This window comes from Apodemus sylvaticus, chromosome 15 (assembly GCF_947179515.1).
Source record: "Apodemus sylvaticus chromosome 15, mApoSyl1.1, whole genome shotgun sequence".
NCBI lineage: Eukaryota > Metazoa > Chordata > Mammalia > Rodentia > Muridae > Apodemus > Apodemus sylvaticus.
Window position 1 is genome coordinate 74886925 of NC_067486.1, and position 24816 is coordinate 74911740.

The 24816-nt window shown below is 39.9% G+C and overlaps 1 protein-coding gene across 5 annotated transcripts in view; it reads right to left on the reverse strand.

The window, feature by feature from the left end:
* The window catches only part of Tp63 (tumor protein p63), a 208975-nt gene that overhangs the window by 66187 nt on the left and 117972 nt on the right, over window positions 1–24816 (reverse strand). For all 5 annotated transcript variants that reach the window (XM_052158312.1, XM_052158311.1, XM_052158313.1 and 2 more), the window contains exon 4: window positions 4754–5008. In XM_052158312.1, the coding sequence (XP_052014272.1) occupies window positions 4754–5008 (255 nt within the window). The remainder of the gene's footprint in view (window positions 1–4753; window positions 5009–24816) is intronic.

Below are 24816 nucleotides of genomic sequence, written 5' to 3' on the forward strand. Positions count from 1 at the left end.
TTCTACATATAGAAAGGAAGACACAAGAACCCAAATGATTCTTTATTCCAAGGGCATTGTCATGACCTCAATCTGAATATAGTTCAGTCAAACAAAAATAGAGAAGACCGAACCTGAGGGTGTTCACAGAGAACTCAATCTGCTTGGGTCATGGGCTGCTAAATAAGAGAATGAATAAGCACCTTTGCTAGCTATAGGTGTATGGCTGAGGTCAATAATCAGAGCTACCCCTGGGTCTGTGGATGGCAAGCTCCTTGCTGCAGTTCAGTAGAAAACAAGCAAGCAAACAAATAACCCTGTCTTCAGATGCAGGCTTCTTTCCCATTATTCTTGGTTCTCATGGTAAACTCTCCTCTCTGATGAAACCCTCCACACCAGTACAGATGGTACTGATTAATAGCCATCTAGTATTCTGATCTGTACATATGCCTCACTATATGGAACTAGCATGCCACTCCTAAGTGTTTTGGTGATATCCATTAATAGTTGACTGAAAGTCAATAGCAAACTCCCCAGTAAGTAACATGCATTGCTTCCCTGGCTACACAGGGAAGAAAGATATGGCATCGTAATATATAAAGCAGAATTAAAAATGGGAAATAAGGCTTTTAAATCACCATGTTTTATAACTAGAAAGGATCTGTGCCTGTGTTGGCAAGGTGAGGCTGCATGAGCTTGGGTATGCTGAAGAAGCAAGAAAACCAACAGCAAATTGTGCTAAAGAAAGCCTGTTACTATGCTATGTTTTATACCTCTGTATTCAGATAGGGGGATAATACTATAGTCCTTAGTGAATGAAGTATGCATGTAAATATCCCAAAATCATTTAAAAAGTTAATGGTGACTTTTTAAAAAAAATACCTCTTATTTTTTTTATACTTATACTGTACCTTCAGCAAAACTACCATAAGTTAGCAATACAAAAAGACTTGAATTCACCTGACAACTTCAGACTCAGCCAAATTGGAAATGATGAACAAGTGTGTCCCTGTGGCTAGCCTAGTACTCATAGGTACAGTTACTCATCAGATACTCTTTAGAACAAAGTATTGATATCCATATGTACGAACAATGAAAGTAACGTCCCAAGAGGGTGAATCTGAGGGTAAGTCCACATTGAATCAGTAGGTCACAGAAATGACATCTGTGCTTGTCTTTCTTGGTGTCTTTTAAGTACATTGTTTTCTAATGTCCTCTGGCTGATGAACCTCTTTTAAAACACTGGACAATAATTCACAGATTATTAAGTAATAGGCTTGTAAGTAGTGTCAATCTAATTGTGGAAAGAAGAAAGTCTGAAAGAAAACCTTAAACTTCTAGTTGAGAGATGTGTGTGTGTGTGTGTGTGTGTGTGTGTGTGTGTGTGTGTGAATGTGTGTGTGTATAAACTAACATCTGGAAACCTATTGTCACACTTTGGTTCATTTTGTTGGAAGAGATTCAAAACATACAAACACACCTTTCCAGAGCTAGAGCCACAGTCACCCTAGCTATTTAGAGCAGAAGTAAATGAAGGTACATGTCCCCTGTGCTCCAAGCATCTTATTATATGCTGATACTATTGCATCAAGTATCAGCATATAGTAAAACCAGAAGACTCTGGAGGAAGAACATCATGATTATAGATGATACAGAGGCTCAAGAAACAAACCAAACCAAACAACTTCTTCTTATAGAGTTACCAGAAGGACTAGGCAGTTCCTTCAGCTACTTCTAGTTTGTGGGAAGATCCAAGATGTAACAGCTTGTTTAAAGTAAATTGCTTTAAATACATAGATGCCTAGGAAGTAAACATTATGTAATATAGCACAAAATGCCCATCTGCCAGCTGGACATCAGCATATTAGAGGCCAGTTCTACAGGACACAGGGGCATCAGGATATTAGAGACCAGCTCTGTAGGGGACAGGCCTACTTTGGCATGCCTCTACCTTTTGTCAGTTAGAAAGAGTGACACTCTAGAGCATAGGGAGGATATGTTCTGGAGTGAGGGCCCTTGGGCATGACGTATCTTGTCTACTTATTGAGGCTTCCCATTTTAAATCTGGGGATAAAAGATACAACTAAGATACTTAAATAACTTTTCTTTAAAATGCAAAGCCTGTGTATGAATTTAAGAATATGTAAATAATTAGATGCTGCTGTGTACAAAGCATAAGTATTCTTAATCAAGAAACACTGTCTTCAAAGTTGATTGCTACAGGTACCTGGATAAAGACTCTAGTGACCTCGATTTTGAAGACATGCCAGTAGCTTTGAAATAAGACTGCTTGAGGGTAAATAAATAAATAAATAAATATCATAAAACTACATCTAGTTGTGATACACTAATGGGACACTCATTCTACAGAAATTGTAGACAATTGCAGAGTCATCTAAGAGATGCCCAATAGTCTGGCAAGCTCCACTTCTCCATGAAGGCAGTGTTGTTGATGAGAACCCTGTTTGTTTTAAAGCTTTCTGTCCTGATTATTAGTGCTCCCACCTCCCCTCTGACAACAGTAACTTTCACCATCTTAGTTCTCACCAAAGTACCCAACGATGAAACTCCAGATGACTGATGACTTGGCCACGGCCACACTGACAATCATACCACTATCCAAGCTTTCTGGCTCTTAACAAGTACTTTGAAATTTAAATGCCTGTATTCCCCCCCCACCTCCAATCTTGGGCTTCTGATATTGCTATCGCATCAAGGATGTTTTATCAACATATATGTTCATATCAGTTTCTTCCTGCCTAAACTATACTTTAAGCAGTGGACCCCAGTACTTTCTGCGAGTCAATTTGTTTCTTTGAGAGAAGGTTCTCCAAGGTAAATGAGTTGGTGTTGGGTTGAAAGTGGGACTTTAGCTTTTGGAGAAGATGTGATGAGGAAAAGAGAGAGAAAGACTGGTCTATCCACTTGCATCAAGCTTCATCTCCATGCCTCCTACATGGCTTTAGAAGGGAATCAGTATTTCTTTGGTAGTCTCTACATGTCCTTCATCTCCTTAGATATGTGGATCCAGGACTCAGTAACCAATCAACTACCATGAGATCCCGAGAATCCTGAAAACCACCCTCCAATTCCCACCCGAGTTCACATGGCTTTGTGGAAGAGGCTGCTGTCATAGTGGATGGCAGAACATCACCAAAATACTGCATTTGGAAATCTACTCAACTGCTGCATCCTTCTTCAGGACTGTAAATATCAATGAGATGAAAGATTGTGAAATGGAGGGAAGATCAAGTTTTAAGCTCGTCCTTGTGTTCATAGTTGAAATCTGAGCGACAATAGAGCACCTTCCCAAACCATGAAAGGAGAGAGAGCACCGAAGTAAATTTAAGTTTTAGACAATTTAGGGACTTCCTGATTGAAAAGCCAGAATGAGCAACAGCGTGCTTCATTGAGGAGGAATAAATTAGAACCTCCCCAGCCCCATGAACCATAACAGCATCACTTGGGTTGACCTGCATGTTCTCTAGCTTTCTTCACAGCAGGCAGGTTATGCAAAATCATAGTCTCTGCTACTAAAATGAGAGGGGGAAGGGAGGGTCAGAATACAAAATGATGCCAGAATGTACAATAATACATGCTACCCATAAACTCCAGAGATACCCCATCAAGTGAAAGCTGATGGTCAACTCGGTGCCACATATAACAGTGGTTCTAATCTAACTGTTCCTAACGCAGCGACCCTTTAAGACAGTACCTCACATTGTGATGACTCCCCCAACTATAAAATTATCTTGTTGCTACTTCACAACTGTTACTACTGCTGTGAATTGTAATGTAAAAATCTGATATTCAACACCAGTGAAATAGTAATTTGACCCCAAAGAGGTCAAACCTATACATTGAGAACCACAGCTCTAGAAGGTAAAGTAGAGGGAGATACTTTCTTGAGAGTAAGACTTGCTGAAGTGGCAAAGGACTAGCCAAGCTCTAAAAACAATTTTTCAATAAAATAAAGATATTTAGAAGGATTTCCACAAACAGCAAATTATCTGATAGATATATATGCTGCTATGGTTGGCATCATTTGGTTTTTAACTAAACCAGCTCTATAGGTTTCTTCCATCGTATGAGATTGGTATTCATGTTATTCTGTAGTACAATGTAAACTGAGAAGTGAGATAAATATTTTATTTTTTCTTAGGTCCTCACACGCATGACCAGTCTTTAACTGTGGTCTGTACCTTCAGGTATCTTTTTCCTTTGACTCTGGGTATCCCTGAGTGCTCAGGGTGGCTTCAGGCTCCCTATGTAATCTATAGGCTATCGCCTCTACATGCAGAAATGTATTGGTCTATGTAATCTATAGGCTATAGCCTCTACATGCAGAAATGTATTGGTCTTGGGAAATAATGTTTATTGCCTTAAACTATTCTATTTTATTTTGTTACTCTCTTCTTAACACATTTTTATCTTTCACAGCACACCCTGGAAACTGTCTATATTATAGGATGGTGATACTTCTGATTGTCCCAATGCTTTCCACTTTCCTGAAACTGAATACAAAGCATTCCCAAGAGTGTGCAACAGTCAGGAACAAAAAGGCTGAAATTCTTTATGCACTGGTTAAAACCAATAAAATCAGTTGCCAGACTAGGCAAGGCTTTTGCCTTGACCATAATCTGCTCTGGATAACTGTTCAATATTCAAAGATGATTTATTTCCTCATTGGATAAGTAACATTTGACCTCGGAAGAGAGAGAAATCCTGGGACATGGTAAAAACCATTCTAGGGCTCAGAGAAAGAATCTCTTACCGTCCAGGTGGCCGACTTGGCAGTGCTTGACTGCTGGAAGGACACATCGAAGCTGTGTGGGCCTGGGTAATCTGTGTTGGAGGGAATGGCAGGAGATGGAGAAAGGGCATCAAAGGTGGAGCTGGGCTGTGCATAGGGCGAGGGTGCCGTCACGCTGTTCTGTGCGTGGTCTGTGTTGTAGGGGCTGGTAGATGAGGAGCCGTTCTGAATCTGCTGGTCCATGCTGTTCAGGAGCCCCAGGTTCGTGTACTGTGGCTGTCAAGACATCCAGACACCCCAACATTAGTCATGGAAGCCACAGTTCATTGCTCAATAAAACTGGCATTATTTGGTGTGCTTTGTAAAAAATTGGGCATGATGTCCCAAACACGTCATGTACCAAGTAACGCCACCCATCTGTGGCAGAAGGCAACACCCAGTGCAACTGTGTGATTGTTGCAAAATAGAATACACTCTTACTCAAAACAGGCACAATGTGCCCAGGGCATGGTACTGCTGCGAAATTCCTTTAAATAAACACTCTATATATTACTGCTTAAAGAAGGAGGAGGAGGAAGAGGAGGAGGAAGAGGAGTACGAGGAGGAGGAGGAGGAGGAGGAGGGGGAAAAGGAGGAGAAAAGAAGAGGGGAGGAGGAAGAGGAGGAGGAAGAGAAAGAAGAGAGGAAGAAGAGGAAAAAGAAGGGGATGATGAAGAAGAGGAAGAAGTAGAAGAGGAGGAGGAGAAAGAGAAGGAGGATGAAGAGGAGGAGGAGAAAGAGAAGGAGGATGAAGAGGAGGAGGAGAAAGAGGAAAGAAGAAGAAGAAGAAGAAGAAGAAGAAGAAGAAGAAGAAGAAGAAGAAGAAGAAGAAGAAGAAGAAGAAGAAGAAGAAGAAGAAGCAGCAGCAGCAGCAGCAGCAGCAGCATACAGTCTAGCTCTAGCTTTCAGTTTGCTACAATATTCATAAGGAAAGAGAGCAACTGATAGATTTATGAGAATTGAGTATCAAATGGTTGTACACATAAGGCAAAAACAATTTTTAGCATTAAATCTAAATTTATGTTACAGTAGATCACTCTGGGGACAGGTTTGAAATGATTAGGGTGAAATGGGGAGCATGCTCAGGGAGATGCCACTGCAGACTTTCTTTTCTGAGATTGTATTTTGTATGTTTCTCAGATTAGACTCAAACTCTAGACTTACATCATGCTCCTGTCTTATTCCCCTGAGGAACTAGGCTAGTAGGCTTGAACCACCACAGTCAACTTTGCTACAGGCAGGGCAAGGTAACCCACAACACTAGCATGTTGAATTTTGAAGAATCTATACTCTTTAACTGTAAGCTACAGATACAATTCTGTGGTAGAGCCAGGCGTGATGGCACAGGCCATTAATCCCAGAATTCGGGAGGCGGAGGCAAGCAGATCCTATGAGCTGGAGGACAGCATGGTCTACAGAGTGAGTAAGTACCAGGATAGCCAGAGAAAACCTGTCCCAAAAAACCAAACCAACCAACCAATCAAACAAACAAACAAACATTGTGGCAGACATAATTCAGAAATACTTCATAGTTCATGTGGCTCCAAAGCACAGAGTTGGTTTGCAGTGAGATGATTATGGAATTCAGCAAAATCTCCCCATTTATCTGAAAAACATTCTCCTTATCAGAGAAGGAAAAATAATTTATCCAAAGCAGTACCCACACCAACCCACCCCCGCACACAGACTAGAACTTCTGAAAACTGCCTTAAGTCCTTAGTTGTTCCTTAACCAGGATCACATTGAGCCTATTTCCAGAGAACTCACCAGCCTTTAGTTCAGTTTCTCTTGGCTGTAATTTTTTGAGCCATGGTAGCCTTATCTTCTCTTCCAGTTAATGAAGGGGAAGAGAATCATTCCTGTTGGTGTGTATTTTTAAAAGGAGGCAAGGAGGCTAGTTTTTCAATAGAAATATAATCCCAAGAGATTCAGGCTGTGGAAAATAATGAAGAACAGAAAAGATTTAAAAAAGAAAAAGAAAAGAAAAAAGGAAGGAAGGAAAGAAAGAAAGGAGGAAGTAAAGGTGAAAGAAAGAAAGACAGACAGACAGACAGACAGAAAGAAAGAAAGAAAGAAAGAAAGAAAGAAAGAAAGGTTTTGCTTTTCATTTTAAACTTTGAGTTAAATAGCATGATTGTATCCATCTTAACTCTGTCTCAGGAGGAGATAAATGGGTTCCGTCATTCCATTCTGTCCAGAGCGCATCTGCTGTAATGCCCACAGCCGCACACCCATCCCATTCCATTCAGACACTCACATTCCACTGCTGAATGCCGCCTCCCATTTGCTCTGTAAATAACTATTAATCTATTTACACTTATCCCCATGTTGACAAGTGCAGCTGTTTGTCTCGTCTTCTCTCCTTTCTGACTTTTATAGTGCCTACCCCTCTCCTACCTACCCTTCATCCTCGACCTCCCTTCCAGACGGGTGTGGCTAAACTACAGGCAGACACCTTGGGCAGAAAAAAAAAAAAGCAGAGGCAGGTACAAATGTGTCTATACTCTAAAGCTCTTAGGCAGCAAGCTGGAGGCCACAGCTTGGAAGAGGATTGAAGAAATCTTATTTGTGTTCCGTTAAGGGTCAGTATACAAGGTACTCTTGAAAGTCCTGTAGGAATCAGATAATGCTGGCAAGGGCACGTGCTTCCCTAGATCAGGACAATTAGGGAGGCAGTGGTCCCTGACAAAAAGGACAAAGAAGCCAGCAGAACACTTTCTCGTAGGCAGTAAAAGACTGCTGGCCCACCCCTCCCTTCCCCTCCAGCTACACAGCAGAAACATCAACTAATTGTGGGCTTGGGTAAGAACAAAGAGACACCGGCCCTTTGAATTTCCCCCCTCCACCCCAATCCATATAAAGAGAAAAGTTGGGGGCCAAGTTTTAAAAGCCAGTAAGCAAACACATCAGCTCTCCAAGGACTGAAGAAAAAGTAAAATTCCATTTACAGAGTCATCTCAAAGCCAGGCCCTGCCCTTGCTACAAGGCTGAACACACTTGACACCCAAAGAAGAAACTGTCTTCAAAAAGTCACTGAGAGCACAGTGATTGCTCACTGACCTGCTTCTGATACCATGTTCTTAAGTTCTGTGCAGCTCAGTAAAATCCTAGACCAGAAACAGCATGGTTTGTTCCTTCTAATCCTCAATATATGTAACATAAAGCTAGAGTCCTCAGTATTGTGTACATTCTATATGGTACCCAGCAATAAAAAGTAGAAAATTAAATAATTTAAATAATAATTTAAATTCTTCCCAAGGTATGCTTTAAAAAATAAAACCCAAATTTCATTGTCTCAGTTTTTAAAAATTAGAAATTCAACCCTTCTAACTGTGAGTTTAGGTGGCAACACAAAATGATATCCTTGATTTTTTTTCTAGTGTATATAAAGAGAAATAAACACAAGCTGGAAACAGTTCTTAGTTGTTGGACATCAGTAAGTAAATCAGAAATCAGTAAGGAAAAAAATCATAGGAAATAGCTCTATACATGTTACTTTGAAATGCCCACTATTTAAGAATTCTCACTTGTTTCTTTCTTTTATTGGAGAATGTCTGCATACATTGACTGAACAAGGACCAACCAACAGTTTTCAGAATTCCAAGGGTTCCCTAGGCAGGATAGGAAAATAAATTCTAGTACTTGGTGCAAGATAAAAACTCAAGGTCTCTTCATCCATTGTTAAGCGTTTTTTAATGCCTGATACTAGAAAGTCAAGCAATACCCAGTGGCATTTTGAAGATGTTCCCTGTAGCTCGCAAATGGAGTATCTTAAATTAACTGTATTTAATCCTAACATAAACCATCATTCTTTGAATTTGGGTAGGTAACAGAAGAATCATTTTCCAGCTAAGTGAAGCTGATGGAGAGGAGGAAACAATACTGCCCCTTCTTTCCTCTTGATAATCCCATGAACACAGAGGAGAAATGAATTATGCTGGAATGGTAATTGCTTATTGATACTGAAAGGAAGAGTGTCAGAGACAAGAAAGTGACATTTGTGCATCAGACACAAACACTGCCCTGGAAAGAAGTCCACTGGGCATTTGTATTTCCTATGAAACAAAAAGTATCATGGTATTTGAAATGAAATATAAAGGAGAATCTCTCTTTCTAATGACAAAGTTACTTGATCTCAGAACATCCCTACTCTACTGTGCACACACACAGAAAGGAAGGTCAATGTTATCTGCCTGTCCTGTCACATCTAAAAAGAGGCAGCCTTCTTTCCAGGACATATGAACATAAAAATGGGTACCATTTGTCTGCTACCTGATATACACCTCATATAATAAGAGCGTTGATTTCCTTCGACTGTAGCCAGTTGGTTTGTTTCCCTGAAGTAGTTATTTGGAAGTAGAACACTACTTGACTGGACCCAAAGTATCACCTGTCTTCTTCCCTGAAGCATATTAACATTCATCACAAATTAGCTGATCTTCACACTGCACGGATGAAGCACACAATGTTCACACAAATATGCTACCCTCTTAGGTGTCACAGAACACCCTTAGAATGTTCAGGAACACAGATATGGTTGTTACAGAACTAGGGACCCTATGTTTAAAATCTGTTGGCTTTGGTCAGGGGCAAAGAACACGTACAACTGTTTTGTCATCAAATCAAAGGAAGAGAATGTCCTTCCATGTAACATCTGCATCTATAGCTGTCAGGAGACTCGGATCCATGTCCTACTAACATGAAAGTCCAGAAAAAGGGCAGTATCAGACTAGAGTGTTCTCTGTCTGATCTGTCAAAATGTCTTAAGAATACAACCCTGGAGCTTCATTTTATTTTCCTTTCTTCAATGACCATTTTAGATTTTGAACATGTTATGAACCTTAATTCCCTCCACATGAGGTCAGTTATGTTTCAATATGTTGCTAAGGACAAAGTCTGTCTCAAACACCTGAATTTATAGTCACTTGAAGCTCAGAATGTAATCAGCTTCCTATAAAAAATTATCAAAACAAAGTATCAGAACAAATCATTTGAATACTGCTTCTCAAATGGAGCTTAAGTAAAAGTTGTGTGTGGCAAAACAAACAACAAACAAAACAACAACAACAGCAAAAAAAACCAAAAAAAAAAAACAAAAACAAAAATCAAAAAACAAATCTTGTCCCCAAATTTATCTGTAGAAGGCAAATACATATCTCAATCTCTCTTTCTTAGATATTGCTGTCTATGAAAGGAACTTTAAGATAACATGAAAAAAAATAACCAACATATTTCATATGGAAAAAAAATATTTTTGGCTCTTGAATGACTGTTGGGTAAGGGGATTAGACCTCTTCAGCACTTCTCATATTTCTGTTTGGATTTTAGAAGTGTAACAGAACTCTCAGTCCTGGAGGCATGGGCTTAAGTCTTGACACTACCAGCAATGTGCTCTTCCCTGGGCGAGGAAGGTGAGCAAATTTGACCCCAGCTTCCTATGGGCTAAGAATCAGCATGAGACCATGAAGCCAATGGAAAGGTCCCACGTTTCCACATTCTATCAGACCCCTGCGACACGCTATTTTAAAATGATGCTATTTTAAAATGATGCTATTTTATATTTTAAATTTATGCTACTTTCAAAATAGGTACATGGAATCATTTTTGACTTTATTAAGATTTACCTGGTCAAACCCTAAGTTAAAAAAAAAAGGAAACCTGTCTAAGTGGCATAGCTTGTTCCCTCAGTGGATATAATCTTTTGCTTCAGATTTCAGGGAGGGTTCTTTGTGAGCCTTCTATAGCTATCTTGGGAAAAGAAAACAGTTTCTTCATGGCCTTGGCTTCATAAAGCCTTCATTCCCTCCCTCACTCAGTAGTACAGGGCACTCCATTTTGATCCAATAACATTAGCAGGATAGTGCTTTTCAACAAACACAGCCTAAGGGGGGAATGCTTGCCATTTTTCAACCTTCTGCCACCTGTCCCACTTCAGAAGATGATGGTTGGTTTTATGCTAGGATTGAACATAATTAACTGAAAGCATTCTGTTTCAGGTCAAGAAGATATTTACAGTAGAATGCTGAGCTAGATCAACATTTTTCTACCTTAAACACAGAAGTCCTGGCATCTTTTCTGAAAACCATATTTTATTAAGCATAAAATATTTTACTTTTTTTCATTGCTACACAATCATAAAAAACGAGTCACTGAAAATAAAACATATCCATTCATATAATGAACAAAATGTAAGAATAAAGTGTTTAAATGAAAACAACCTTAAAGTCTAGGCTGAATACCAACTAGAATACTTTGTCATAAAGTTTCAAGAATCTTGGAGAGCCAAGATTCTATGATATATGAGAGATGTCCTTAAAAACTCCATGATCAGGTCAGACAGATTGTTTGCTCATCAAGGGGACAAACATGTCAACAAAAACTACACAGAGAATTTTAAGAGGCAGAAAAGGGGACTACATTGAAGGTATAATGACCTAAATTTAGCTAAAGAGAAATATCCAAAGTTCAGTTCAGAAGGTGAAATTTTGACTCAAGTGCTTTAGTAAGTATGTACCCTGGTAATAAGGACAGAGATATACAAATCATGAGGAATCTCATGTCTGACACCATTATGCACCAAGAAAATGAAGGCTTGACTGACAGTAGAAATAGATACTTTTAATTAGTTTCGTAATTCTTGACGCATTTTAGAGAAAGATACTCAGAGCTTCAGTTTGTTCAAACTGTCAGCTACTCATTAAAGTGCAGGTAGAAGTATGTTTATGACCATTTTTTTTTTCTATTTTGCTCTGTAAAGGCATCATCAGTACAGAGTAACCATATATTTTGCTAGCTCTATTTATGCATGTGGTAATGTTGGGGAAAGGCAGTGCACACTAATGAAGATCTTCAGTTAGAGTTAGGCCATCTCCATGGAAAATACAACCCAGTGATTGCAGAGCTCATCAACAATTCTCAGTTCATCTGCTTTATCTACATCCAATGTCACGACATAAAACAGTAGGGTGATTGCATTGTAGTAGATGTGTAGTCCATGCTGACATGACTTGGAAGACACTAATTTCAATAAGTAATGATGACTGTCCAAAGTAAACCCTAAAATGTGATATGTATGTAGCAATCATGCAAGCCTCTCTATGGAAAGATATTAGCTATTGTTGTTAACACTCCTTTGGAGTCCTCAGCTGGGGTCCTATAATATTCAAGTGCTTTGCACTCTTGACCCCCATGTGTCCTCATAGATATTCACATTTTATATTTATTTTTAAAAATGAAGGAACTGGAGCTCACGGGATAAAATATTTGTTCAATGTTACACTAAGAGCCACAATATGATGCTAGTGAAGAGACACATCTTAATGGCCTTTATTCTGTATGTCTGTGAATATCTGCCTGTAATAGTCATCTGAAATTTGCATTTAAAGAACCAGTGATCTTTTCATATAGCTAAAGGCTTCCACCCTGCCCAATAAGCCATTCCCTGTTCTCAGGATTCCTCTATTTAAGCCAAAATTACAAAAAGAACCCTAGCTCTTTGGAACTTCCTCCCTTCTGGCCCCCAGCCCCCACTTCCATGGGAAAGAGTGCAAATCTCGGCATGGCTTTCTTAAACTTTGAATGGTGAGCCCCATGAGAAGGTTTCTATTCTCTTAAGAAAATGGCCCCATCTTTCAATCGACCAGAGAGGTAGTCATTACAACTTCCCTTTGGCAAATGGCCCTCCCTTCAACTTTTCAGAAGTGAACTCTTGTTTCATAATTTAACTTTCTGTTTCCATGTCCTCTGTACACACCTCCTCTCACTGCCCAGACAGATTAGCTGGCCTTTGGGTCCTATTTTCATATGTTTTCCTCTTGATAGTACATAATTATTATTACAACTGCAGTCAGGAAATATTACAAACATTGGTCTGCTTCGCCAGATGATAAATTCATGGGAGATCATATGTGTTGTAGTCCGTGACAACTCCCTGTTACTTGGAGAAATGTCCGTGGATGTCAGGAATCTTTTCCTTCAGAAAAAGTTATAAGATCCTTCAACTACAAATCACATTCAGAAAGTCTCCTTCCTTGTTCTAAGGTAACAAATCAATGTTGGCTTACCCTGAAGCGGTTCTGCATTCAAACTGCCCTCATCTCTGCGCCCATCTGTCAGTTGAGAATATAGAGCATCTCCTCTAATCTCTATGACCTTTGTTTTGTGTATATTACACTCTCTGCAGATGGGAATTGTGCTTTGAGCTTCAGCATTGGTGGGAACCCATAGCAGACGAGCCAGAATTGTCACTCACACGCAGTGAGTAATAGCTGGTGGCTCACACCTAACTGAGGAGCTTGTTAAGGAGCCTCTACTTCCTGAAAATGAACACATACTCCCTTTTGTGCCAAGGCAGGCATTTTTTTTCACCTGATGGTCTAGACTTTCTTTGCAATGCATGTAGGTCAGCCATGAGAGTCTCCATTTTGATGGTCTTGTTTTTATTACTTACTTCCTACTAAAGACAATTATGGACAAATATGGTTCCTTTGGAAAGAAACTACTTGAATAAAAACTTAGAGAAGCCTTTAGTTTCTAATAGATAGAACACTGATTTGCCCTAGCCCTGTCTGACTTACATGATTTTCTTCACAGATAGCCAGAAAATTTTAGAATTTTTCACGCTGTTTTATAACAGTGACATGATTAACGAATTACAAATGTTTGTTTTAAGGAGCCTCGACTTTGGCTTATCAAACTTATAATCTGTTTCTAGGAAATGATCTCAATACATGACATTCTTCCAGATTATATACCACATGCCCAGAGGCCTACCCAGCAGCCTTTACTTGCAAGGTGTATACCAGACTACAAAGCAAGGAGTATACTCTTGAGTCTCACCACTTGCAAATGAGGAGCACAAGGCCACACGTTCTCTTTTTATTTTTGCTTTCTTGTCTTTAAGGTTCAGCTCCAGGGATCAAATGTGGGGTCTGCTGCTGGTCTCTGCCCAGCCCTCTAATTTACTTTTGCTTGTCAGCTGCCTGGCTGATTGCTACATATTTCATTTTCATCTGAGGTAAAGCTTTCGATGCCTTACTATGCTTTATAATTAAACAGTGTGGCGTAGACGGCGTTGGGGTCCTCCTCTAACCTGTCACTTCTCACTGCAAACAAAACTGAGGCTAGCAGCTCTGGCAAGGGAGGGCATGCCTCCCAGAAGGCATTTAACTCTTCATCTTATTTTATTTACTTCAATCCAAAAGTGGCCCTTTGTCAGCCAGTTCAGCAGTGGGTGTCTTGGAGAGGAAAGGCTTGGATGACATGTTTAAGCAAAATGACTTAGGATTTCTCAGAGCATAGACATTAATCAGAGGATGGTGTTTGCCAGTCACCAAGCTCATTCACCCATATTCAACTACCCACATCCCTGGTGATTAGCCTTAGACACAAAGGGAACAGACTGAATCAAGAAATCAGTATAGGAGCAAGTAAACACTTTAGCTGCAATACAAGATAAAAATCTAATCTCTTTCTTCCTTTTAACCACACATATTCTCTGCCTTCATAGGCAATCAATTATATGAAAACAACATTTACTCTGCCCTGTTTACCTGTTACAACCCATTCTTAAATCAGGGAACTGAACCATTTTTTCAAAAACCTTTCTTGCCACTTGAAATTTTAATAAAAATGAGTAAAACTCACCATATTGCAGGAAACCCAAAATCAACCAAACAAATAACCTGCCAGACATCAGGGAAAACCATGTGTTTCTGTTACCTACAGAATATTCCAAGGACAAACCTTGTATATTTATATTATTTTCTCTGCCATTTAAAAATAGTCTCGTTTTTATGAGATACCAAAACCACATTTCTATCTGAAAATACCAGTTGAAGCCAGAGCAACCGATAGCCATCCAAACCTTTCACATTCCTTAGTAGCCCTCTAGAGGACTTAAAAGCAAATATCCTTTGAGAGGTGCACACAGGTTCTGAAGATTGAAATCTTGTTCTGAATGTCAGCTACATGGGACTCCATGGGTAGAGTAGTTCCCTCAGAGAGCCTTAGTGACTGCAGTGGACTACATCTGGAGATAGATGGGCCTGGGAGGGTTAAGGTGTGGAAAGCAAGCAAGCAAGCAAGCAAGCAAAGGAGTCCCTTCCTCCACGTCCTCAGTCAGGTTTTTGGCCTTTTAAGTGCATGGACACTGCCTGCTGAGATAATTTCCCGTGTGCAATGCTTGGAAGAATTGCCTTTACCTCACCTGGTATTGCCATGTGTCTCTGTGTGATGGGTCCTGTACCTTCTTCTGATAAGTGTCTCCCATAGTCTGGTTAAAAGTAGTCAAGCCATCCCCCAAGCATCTGATGTTGTTGCCCTTTGTGAGGAGTAATGGTTTTCCTTTTAATTCTGATTCCATCAATAGACTGACACTAATCCAGACTGATTTGAGTAAACAGAGTATATTCCCCATTGTCTCTGTGATCTGAGAAAGAATCAGCCTGAGAAAGATCACTGCCTTGGTTGGAAATGGCCCCTGTGGGGGTTTTGCGCAAGCTTGAAAGGAAGAAAGCAAAGGCCTGGTGCAGAGTCCTGTCTGAAGCAAGCTCTCTTTGGGGGTGGTAATTCTCACAGGGTATTATTCTAACTGCACCTATTAGTGGCTTCTCCACCAATAAGAACGGGGAACTGTTTCCTTTGTAGTGTTTCCAGAGTCGCTGTAGAGAGTGGTTCATGACTTTTTTCCTCTGGCCACCCAACCACAGCTTTTATATCCACAGGGATAAATATTTTATCCCCCCACTATATCTTGGTCTCTTAAAAAACAGGAAAAAATGTTCAGGTTATCAGTTTTGAATGAAATATCATTTTTTTCCAAATATATTTCAAAGTTATTCCCCTTCCCATAATCAATGTGTGATTCATCTTAGCACCAGTTGCTCAATTTTGAATTGACAAATTGATTTTTACCTGGGGAGGCCATCTCAGCTAAAATCTACCATCGCGCATCCTCACTTTGTCTTCAAAGAAGAAAATTCTTGAACAACTTCATTTCAAACTTAGGGCACATGAGGTAGTCACAGTCCAACATCAAATAAGTTTAGAAATGAGAAGTCCCATGGCAGAGGGAGCAGTGGTGCACACCTCTAATCCCAGCACCCCAGGGGCAGAGGCAGGAGAGTCTCTGAGTTCAAAGCCAGCCTGTTCTACAGAGTGAGTTCCAGGACAGCCAGGACTACATGGAGAAGTCCTGTCTTTAAAAATGAGTGAAGTCCCATGTCTGAAATGGAGAGGCATGCTATTTTGAATAGAATACTTCCAGATCACATATGAAAATCAAGTGTAAATTATAAGGCATTGTCTTTGGGAAGACTCTAGAGACATTTCATTCAGTTATTTCTTCAGCGGAGACTGATGGCATTTGTGAAACTCTTCTGTATGCCCTAAAGTCTACAGAGTGAAAAGGATGATGAGGCTGGGCCCTTTCAGGATATGTTTGGCATAATGGAGAATTACACTGGGAAGGAAGAGACAAGGGAGTGATACAAGTTGTGGTGTTCCTCCTGATCATGGAGCTCACTCATCAGGCTTTTCTTTGTCTTTATATCAAGTCATCAATTCTCCCATTGGCATCTACCCACCCATGGCCTGTCCTACCAGCCTCGCTGTTCTACACTTCTGCTCTCTCAGTTGCCTGCATCTCTTCCTTGGAGAAATAGAGTGATTGGGGGGGGGGGAGGCAGGAGGGATTATGGAAGGGAAGTTCAGTATTACAGACAAAGATAGGTCTCTTCCCAACATGACTTTTCAGATGCTATTGCCCCCCAAAATCAAAATTTAAGATGGAATGGGTGAGATGCTTCATGTGAGAAATTAAAGCCTAAATATGTTATTCATGTTTTTCTTAACTTGGTGTGTGTGTGTGGAGGGGGGGGGGGTACAGCCACCTGAATATCTATCTGTTCTAAAACCTTCTGCTGGAATTCTCAGGTTGAGCAAATCTCACAGATGGATTTGGTCTTCCACATTTATCTCTAGAACTGCAATTTTTTTTATTGAGAGCAGGGACCAGAATAGGAGGTTTTCTTATCCTGGACCTATGTTGACTACCATTCATAACAAAGAAAATCATCTGAAGTTTGTCCCTAATCCTGATTTCCATATAAACCAAAGACACTATCTATCTCCACTGAACTCTTTGGAACTGAGTAGGTGATCCTCAAAGGTTCCCAGCTCAAGTCAACTTTAGCTAATTCTTCTCTCTCGCTATGGTGAGCCCCTTAGCACCCCAGAGCTCTCTCTTGCTGTAGTGTGCCCCTGAGCACCCCAGAGTATGTCATCAAAGTTAGGATCAACATTGTGAACAGAATTCCTGTTTTAGAGCATAAAAGCCCTTGTAATTCTCTCTCACTGTTTCTGGGAATGCCCTTCATATCTCATGCACAGAAAAGTGTAAAATCAATATATTTTCTTTTGAAATCAGTATGCCTTGATCTGCTTCTGTTCTTTCTTACAGTTTATAAATTTGATATCTACATTCTTTGCACACTGATTTCCTCCTCTCCATTATTTGCTGAATAATGAAGCTCTAATGTGAAATATTTCTCACAAATAATCACAAATAATTTATGTTCTCTCCCCTCTCTATCTTTATGTCTTTGTCTCTGTCTCTGTCTCTCTATCTCTTTGTCTCTCTGTCTCTGTCTCTGTCTCTCTGTCTCTCTCTCTCTCTCTGAAGCCATAGTGTGCCTCTCAAGCGAGTTTTATGGTAGAATCATTTATGAGCACATTCTGTCTTTCCCAGGCTGGCAAATTCTCAAAGTCTGTGGCTACTACTTACTCCTGCCCCCCTTTCAAGAACAGTCCATGTGTCTAAACTTAGTTTTCAGGGCTTACTGGGTCATACAGAAATGTTCATTTTAATGGGAAAAATAACCTATATGGATTGTGGCTGATTTCAGATCTACAGGCAAATATACATTTCTTCTTATTTAAGGAAAAATATGAAAAGAATAGAGTCCATATTTAGAGTAATCAAATAATTTGTGTACCAACTAGAGCACTTTTGCAAATGAAAAGGAGTACTATTAATAATTTTGCTGGAGTAGCGGATATAAGTGGTAAAACAAGACTAAGTATTCTCAATGTATCTACGGCAGGAACCCCAGCGATGGGAGAGAGCTATAGGCAGACAGTACATGAGTTGAATGAGACCGGGGAAAGGGTTCCTTTCTGCTGTTCCACCTGCTTCAGCAAAGTCAAAGGCACGATGCAGAACTGGCAGCTGATGCGTAGCAAGTGCGAGAAAATGCATTTTTCTACTTCCATGTAGTCCATGGCTCAACCATTGATCGTCCCTCCCTATGAGCTCTCATACAGAGTTCCGACTGCACACTTCTCTGCTCAGAGCTCATCCCGGACTTGCCATGGCCACTGTCAACACACTCTCCTCTCAGCAGCGTGGACCTTGCTTAGCCACTCTAATATTTGTAACCTTATGTCCTAATGACTCCATACTTTCTATTCCATTGAACTACATGACATTTCTGAGCATGTCAACCAGCACCCAACTCATGGGCCTTCTGGGTTTTATCACCTCCCCTAAAAGTCTTCCTTCCCTCATGTAAGCCTAGTCTCAGAGCTCCATCTGTCCTTCCAAGTTCTACTGCATCCAGCATACACCTGTGGAACTTCCTCATTAACCTGACAGGGGTTTAATTCTTCTCTGACAGTTTGCATGCTGCTCACACTTCCCTGTTACACCAACTTCCATCTCCTGTGATTCAGATGAACTTCCCTAAAGAGTGCCTTTCCTTTTGACATTTCCAAGTCATTGTGTTCTAAATTCCAAATCCCCAGCACTAGCACTGTTGGATGCTCTCTATACGCAGCATTAAAATTAGCATTGGATGACAGAGAATGCCTTTGCCCAGCACCCAACCTTCTTCCCATCGGGTATCAAAGGAGAGGGATTAGTTCACTAGGTTCAGAAAATATTGCCATCTTCAAAACAAGTAAACCTATGGCAATTATGAAAAGATTTTCCTTTTTAGCTAAGTTCACTTTTCATCACTAGTGCTGTTTCTATTTCTTTTTATTATCAATATAAAATAAGAAGTGAAAAATATTTAACAACAAAGCAAAAAATTTTGACTTGATAGCTGCAAGAAAAGATATTTTTAACCTATGTTCCTTTCTCCTAAGCAATCAGTGCATACCAAAGAAAGCTAGTGTGAGTTTAAGGCAACATACTTCTTAACCTTTTCACTCAAATCCTCCTTGATAAACCAAGTCTCATGACCACAGACACACATACTTCCTTAACAGGACAGAGTAACAAATTCATTCTAAATCCTCTGCATTCAAATCTAAGAAAACATTGGAAATCTGTGGAAGATTTGCATTCAAGAAATAAATGCAGTCTGAGGAAAGAACACCCAGTCCTGTTGAGCCTCTGTGGGTCACATTCATTCATACTTCTGCCCCCCCCTCCGTTGAGGATCACTGCTCTCCTAAAAAACAACCAAACCAACCAAGCTTTCCCTTATCTAGATAAAGGATAAGTGTTTCTTTATCCGCCCATCTCTTTTCCAATAGTAGCAAGGAAGGTATGATCTACGATCTGCCATCTAAGATCTCTTTCTCCCAGTCCCTTCTGGGCTTGAGGGCACCCAATTGGAAAACAGGTAGGGCAAGACAGACTCGTGGTGAGTGATAATGTGACTGACACCTGGAGTCAGTCTATAGCTGATGCCTGGCACTGTTCTTGTCCTGAGAAGGTTCCTCATCTCAAGTCCTGGGAACCCTTAGGACTGGCATTTCCGAATAAGGAAGAAGAACAATGTCCCCCATTTAAAACACAGTCACTTGAAAAGTTGAGAGATAGGGCAAGCTTGCCCGGACCATGCAAGCCGGAGGTCAGTTGAATGACCTGGCCTGCCAGGGCTCTAGCTGCTGCTGGAGCACCTTCCCTGAAGCATTGCATAAGTACTTCATGGAAATCTCTCTGGGTAGCTACCTGAGTTACAACAGTCATCTTCAGAGTGCATACAGCTGCTCCGTAGAGTGCCCGGAAAAATGTTAGTAAGTAGTAGATAGTTGTACACATAGAGCATTCTCAAATACAAAATGGAAACAATCAACTCCGAGTAGTAAAGTGAAGAGGTTTGAGTCTTGGACTCTGTTTAGTATCTATTCACCAAACCAGGGATGTTTCAGCAAAGATCTCGTTCTGAAACAAAGCTTCCCTCTCTTCTCATACCTTCTCCTCTCTTTTCATATCTTCTCCTCTCTTCCCTACCCCAGTCCCTTTCTCTCTTTCTCTTTTTGTCTCTGACACACACACATATATGCACACACATGAACCTGCACACAGACACACATTCAGATACACAGATATACAGACACATAGACACACAGACACATAGACACACAGACACACACACACAACATACACACAAACTCGTGTGCACACATGCAGGGATACCAATGCAGTCTTGTAGCAGGGATGGGGGGGGCACCAGTCTAAGGTTTTTGTTTGTTCCTTCCTTTTGCTGTGTTGTTTTAGAATGTAGAGTTTGATCTGGGAAGAAATTCCTTTCTTGTGACACTCTTTATCTGAGTCTGGGAGGGTTTCAAGCTTGGCACTAGATCCCAGAGCAGGCGTCTTACTTCTCCATTGTCACACGGGGCAGAACTTTAAGCCCTGCCTGTCACTTCTTGCCTATATCCTCCTTTCCTGCTCATTAGCAGTTTCCCTGAATCCAGCTCTGCTGCAGGGGAATAACTGGAAAGTTGAAGAGAATACAGAGAGGGATTCTATACTGATTCTTTACTAATTTTTTTTGAATTATCAACTCAAATTCTCAGTAAGTTAAGTTTAAAAAATTATTTTAAGTAAGAGAGCACATTATAGTTGTTAATCTAATCTTTGCTAGATTTATATTCCTTTCATATTCCCAATCTGCCCAGGTTTAACAATTCCTGCTATTTCTATATTAATGGGTGCAGATAAACATGAGTATCAAAGTGCCATTTCTTCTTTATTAAAACTCCATAGTCACAGAAGCATGTGAACCCAAATATTTCATATACTTAGAAGCAGCACTAGATATTAGTGAGAAGCCTGCACAAACAGGGGAGCCGGTCATAACAGGACTTGGCCATGGAGTTACCAGGTAATGCATACACTTATGGAAGAATAGGAAAGCTCTGAAACAATTGAGGAAAATGATTCAGACAACAGGAAGATCAGCCATGTTCTTCTGTAGCTGTCTTCCAGACAAGTCGGTACATTCCAGCAGCTGGCCCAGCGGCCTCCGATACCCTCACTATTCTCTGCCTAGCATTTGAAAAGCCTGTCTACCAGTATTTCCTGCATGATAAGGCTGCCATATTCTTGCACATAAAAATGACTGTTTCTATGAAGGGCAGTTTTCCCAAAGATATATACTATTGTCATGGTTTTTTAATTGTCTTTCTTTTTTGACACTAATTTCCTTTAAGACAATTATTTCTTTGTACCTTGACACCAGGCTTGTAATATTCTCACCCATATCTTAGAACAAACTTTGCTTTCTTCTTTCACATTCACTCACAGATAGCTAAAGAGTCTCTAAACACTCGAAAATTACTGTGCAAAACAGCTTACAAACATAGACAAAATAAGATAGACAGATTGATTGTTTCTGAATTACGAAAACCGAGCAACATTGGACGCGGCAGAAAGAGCCAGACCACATACAAGTTACAGCATTTCTTTAAAATTGTTTGCTAACATTATAAGCTCCCTTTGAATAGTAAAGCAAAACAAGAAACTCGAGTTTCTCTAGCAAGGACAGGCAAGACTGCCTGTCTGGTTTAAAGGAAAGCAGGGACTTCCTTTTCCTCCTTGAGATAACTTGATATTTCCCCTGTTATATTTGCACAGTTCGGGTGTCTAGACAACAGCATGGTCAGTCACACAGCACTGGCCCAGCTCTGCTGCCCTTTGCCGCTCTTCCTCTTGCGCTGTGAGCTGGCTACTAAGATTTGTTTTGACTTATTGAGGAGCTGAGTTCCCGCACTCCAGCCTCCTTTAACCAAGCATTCACCTTCGAGTGTTCCCATCAGAAAGGAAAGACTGGACACTTTCTGGACAGCCAGACCTGCTCCCTCCCAATCAGATCAGTGTCAACACAGCTGCCTCTTCCTAGGAATGTAAACTAATATTGTTGTTAGACCTTGCCGGCCTTAGGACACATCCTCAGAGCCCTCCAGTCTGACCAACGGTTTACATCCCCGTATCCCCAGCGACTTAAATCCTAAGTCAAACTTGCTAAGAAGAGAGCAGAGGACTGCCTGCCAAAGTTAAAATCTTGACTGCTCTAATGCTCACTTTTATACGCACGCACACACATCAGTGGTTAATAGCATAGTGTTCTGAGATAACTTGTCTGTCCTTCCACAGAAAACTTCTATCTCAGTCACCTCACGGTGCAGACAGTACTCAAGGATCTTAACATTTAAATGAGCTCGAGGACTGGTACATCTGAAAGAGCTAGCTTTAAACAAACCCACTTCATTACTTTAAAAATATTCATTTCCTTTTAGTATGAAGCCTGGAGAACTGAAGTAAACAGTTAATATACAGCCAATTAATTTGTCTCACTGGTACATTTATATCCATCAATGTTCCTAGCACAAGGCTCTCTACCTCTGTTGCTGTTCTTATAAGAACAGTGATTTTGTAAAATCCTGAATATTGTGTTTCTTCGAAGACATAATGTCACCCAGGAATTTTTGTTTTCCCTTTTGCTCCTACTGTTTCATCTGATACTCAAAGAAAATAAAAGAAATTCTTACAGCCACTACAGAAAACATGCACTCAGAAAAGAAGATTCCTACATACGACTTGCAGACACATTTACATTGAGTCCCTAGAACCACAACTAAGTATGTTTTTTATTTAAAAGAAGAAGCGAAGAAAAGCATCTGTACGCAGAGGGCTAAAATCTTAAAGCCTTACCTCACTAAATTGAGTCTGGGCATTGTTTTCCAGGTACAACATGTTAGCAGTGAGACTGGTCAAGGCTGCGCTCCTCTTTTCTGCTTCCAGGGTTTTGCCAGCCCCCCCACCCCCTCTGAGAGCCTTTCGCTGTGATTCTTCTAAGAAGATAACAGAACTCAGGTGCCTCTCTCTTTCTCTCTCTGTACATACTTTAAGGTTCCCTAATATATACCCAACTATAGGCATGAGGGGCGGGACTCTTCACTTTACCTGTCCAATCCATCAACTTCCACCTGGGCTCCTCCACTCCAATGGAGTGAGGCCTCTCCCATCTCATTAAGTAGTTAGAATTCCTTATCACCAATCTTTAAAAGAAAAGAGAAAAAAAAAAAAGAGCAGAAGACAGACAGGTAAAACTTTCCCTGTCTCTTTCATAAGAAAGTGCACTCTGTCCTAAAAACAAAACAAAACCTCCCCCAAACAAACCTACTACCCCCACCAGACACGCAGAGGGAGGGAGGCGGGACACCACGAAGTTGTTACTACACTTTCAAGTTGAGAAGTAGAAGTTCTGTGAAGTTTTGGATGAATTTTTTCCCCTGCATTTGGGATTTTAAGAATAATTACACAAAGTTAGAGATTAGGGAAATTTTCGTGTGTATTTTCTCAATATAAAACTCCAAAAGTTACTGCCTGTCAGCCCAAGTATTCAGTATGTTCTTATCATACATATACCAGCAGATTCACGTCAAGCAATGTAAGCCACTTGCCTGTTCAAAATGTTTCAGAAGCAATTCAAACATATCTTGTTAGACTTATAAAACAAACATTCATGTTAGATACATTTAAGTAGAAGCCCTAGAAAGCATAGCCATGCCTCAACTATTTCTTTTCTCTATTATATTCAGTTTCTATTAAGGCTCCAGAGGTAATATTTATTATAAATGTTTAATAAAATTAATTATTATTTTCCATCATGTTTCTATTTAATGACGAAAAGGATAATCTTTGATTATAATAGCATGGATTTACATAAACACATAAGAATATTCTTATAGATTCTCTTTGGTTCTTAGACTTAGTGAACATGGAATGTGCCCAAATTCTGATGTAATTTCTAACACGCTCCATCATTATTAGCTGTGGTTTAAAATCCAGCTTGCCTTGTATCTGAACATTAAGCTCCTTGAAATCAGAAACATAGTTTTCTGTGCTGTACCTAAAATTATAACTGGCTAAGATTAGTAAGAGGGAATATTAGATTTCTTCTAAAACTTAGGAGATTAAAAATCAGGAAAAAAATCTAGAGCTCATAATAGTTTACTATACAAAAATGCCAGGATTAGTGTTTACAATATATTTACGAATTTGGATTTGCCTTTTGTCTACATCCACTTTGCATTTCCAAACCTCATTCAGGGAAAGGATAAAGTGGCCACTGGAGTAAAAATGATTATCCTCAAGACCCATGGATGATTGCTAATAGTGAAGCCTTTTATTTTTTTTTTCTGGACAGAAAAACTTCCCACATATAATTTAATCTCAATTATTCAAGAATATGAGATTTTAAATACTACAAAATCATCTCACATAAAACATCCACTTCTTTACTTAAATATGAAGAGGAATTATGTTTCTTATCACCTTAACTTAACCAAACAAAAATTATGTGCGGGCACTAAAAAATACAGTAAAATCATTTAATCCACGTCCTTTCCATTTTTCCACGGGCAAGTTAAGGGTGAATAGAAAAATTGGATGATCCCAAGTATGTTTATAAAAGCCCGTATTGGACTCAGCCCCAGAAGAGATGGGACCCTCCCGGGGCTGTAGGCTCAACAAAGGAATTTTATTCAACCTATCATTTAATCTCAAATGAATTTTCCTTGAGAATGGGTGTTTGAAAGTAAATCTGTTACTACATTAATTTTTATACTAATTTGACAGTACAATAATTTAAATCCTTTAACTGAGCTATTAATTACATACAATCAGATGGCAAACATTTTTTAAACAAAATTAAAAGATTCCCAGCAGGATTTGGGAATGAAAAGTCTCATTCTTTCTAGGTGTTAATCACACACAAACAGATCAGTCTGTGGTCCCAGTTAGA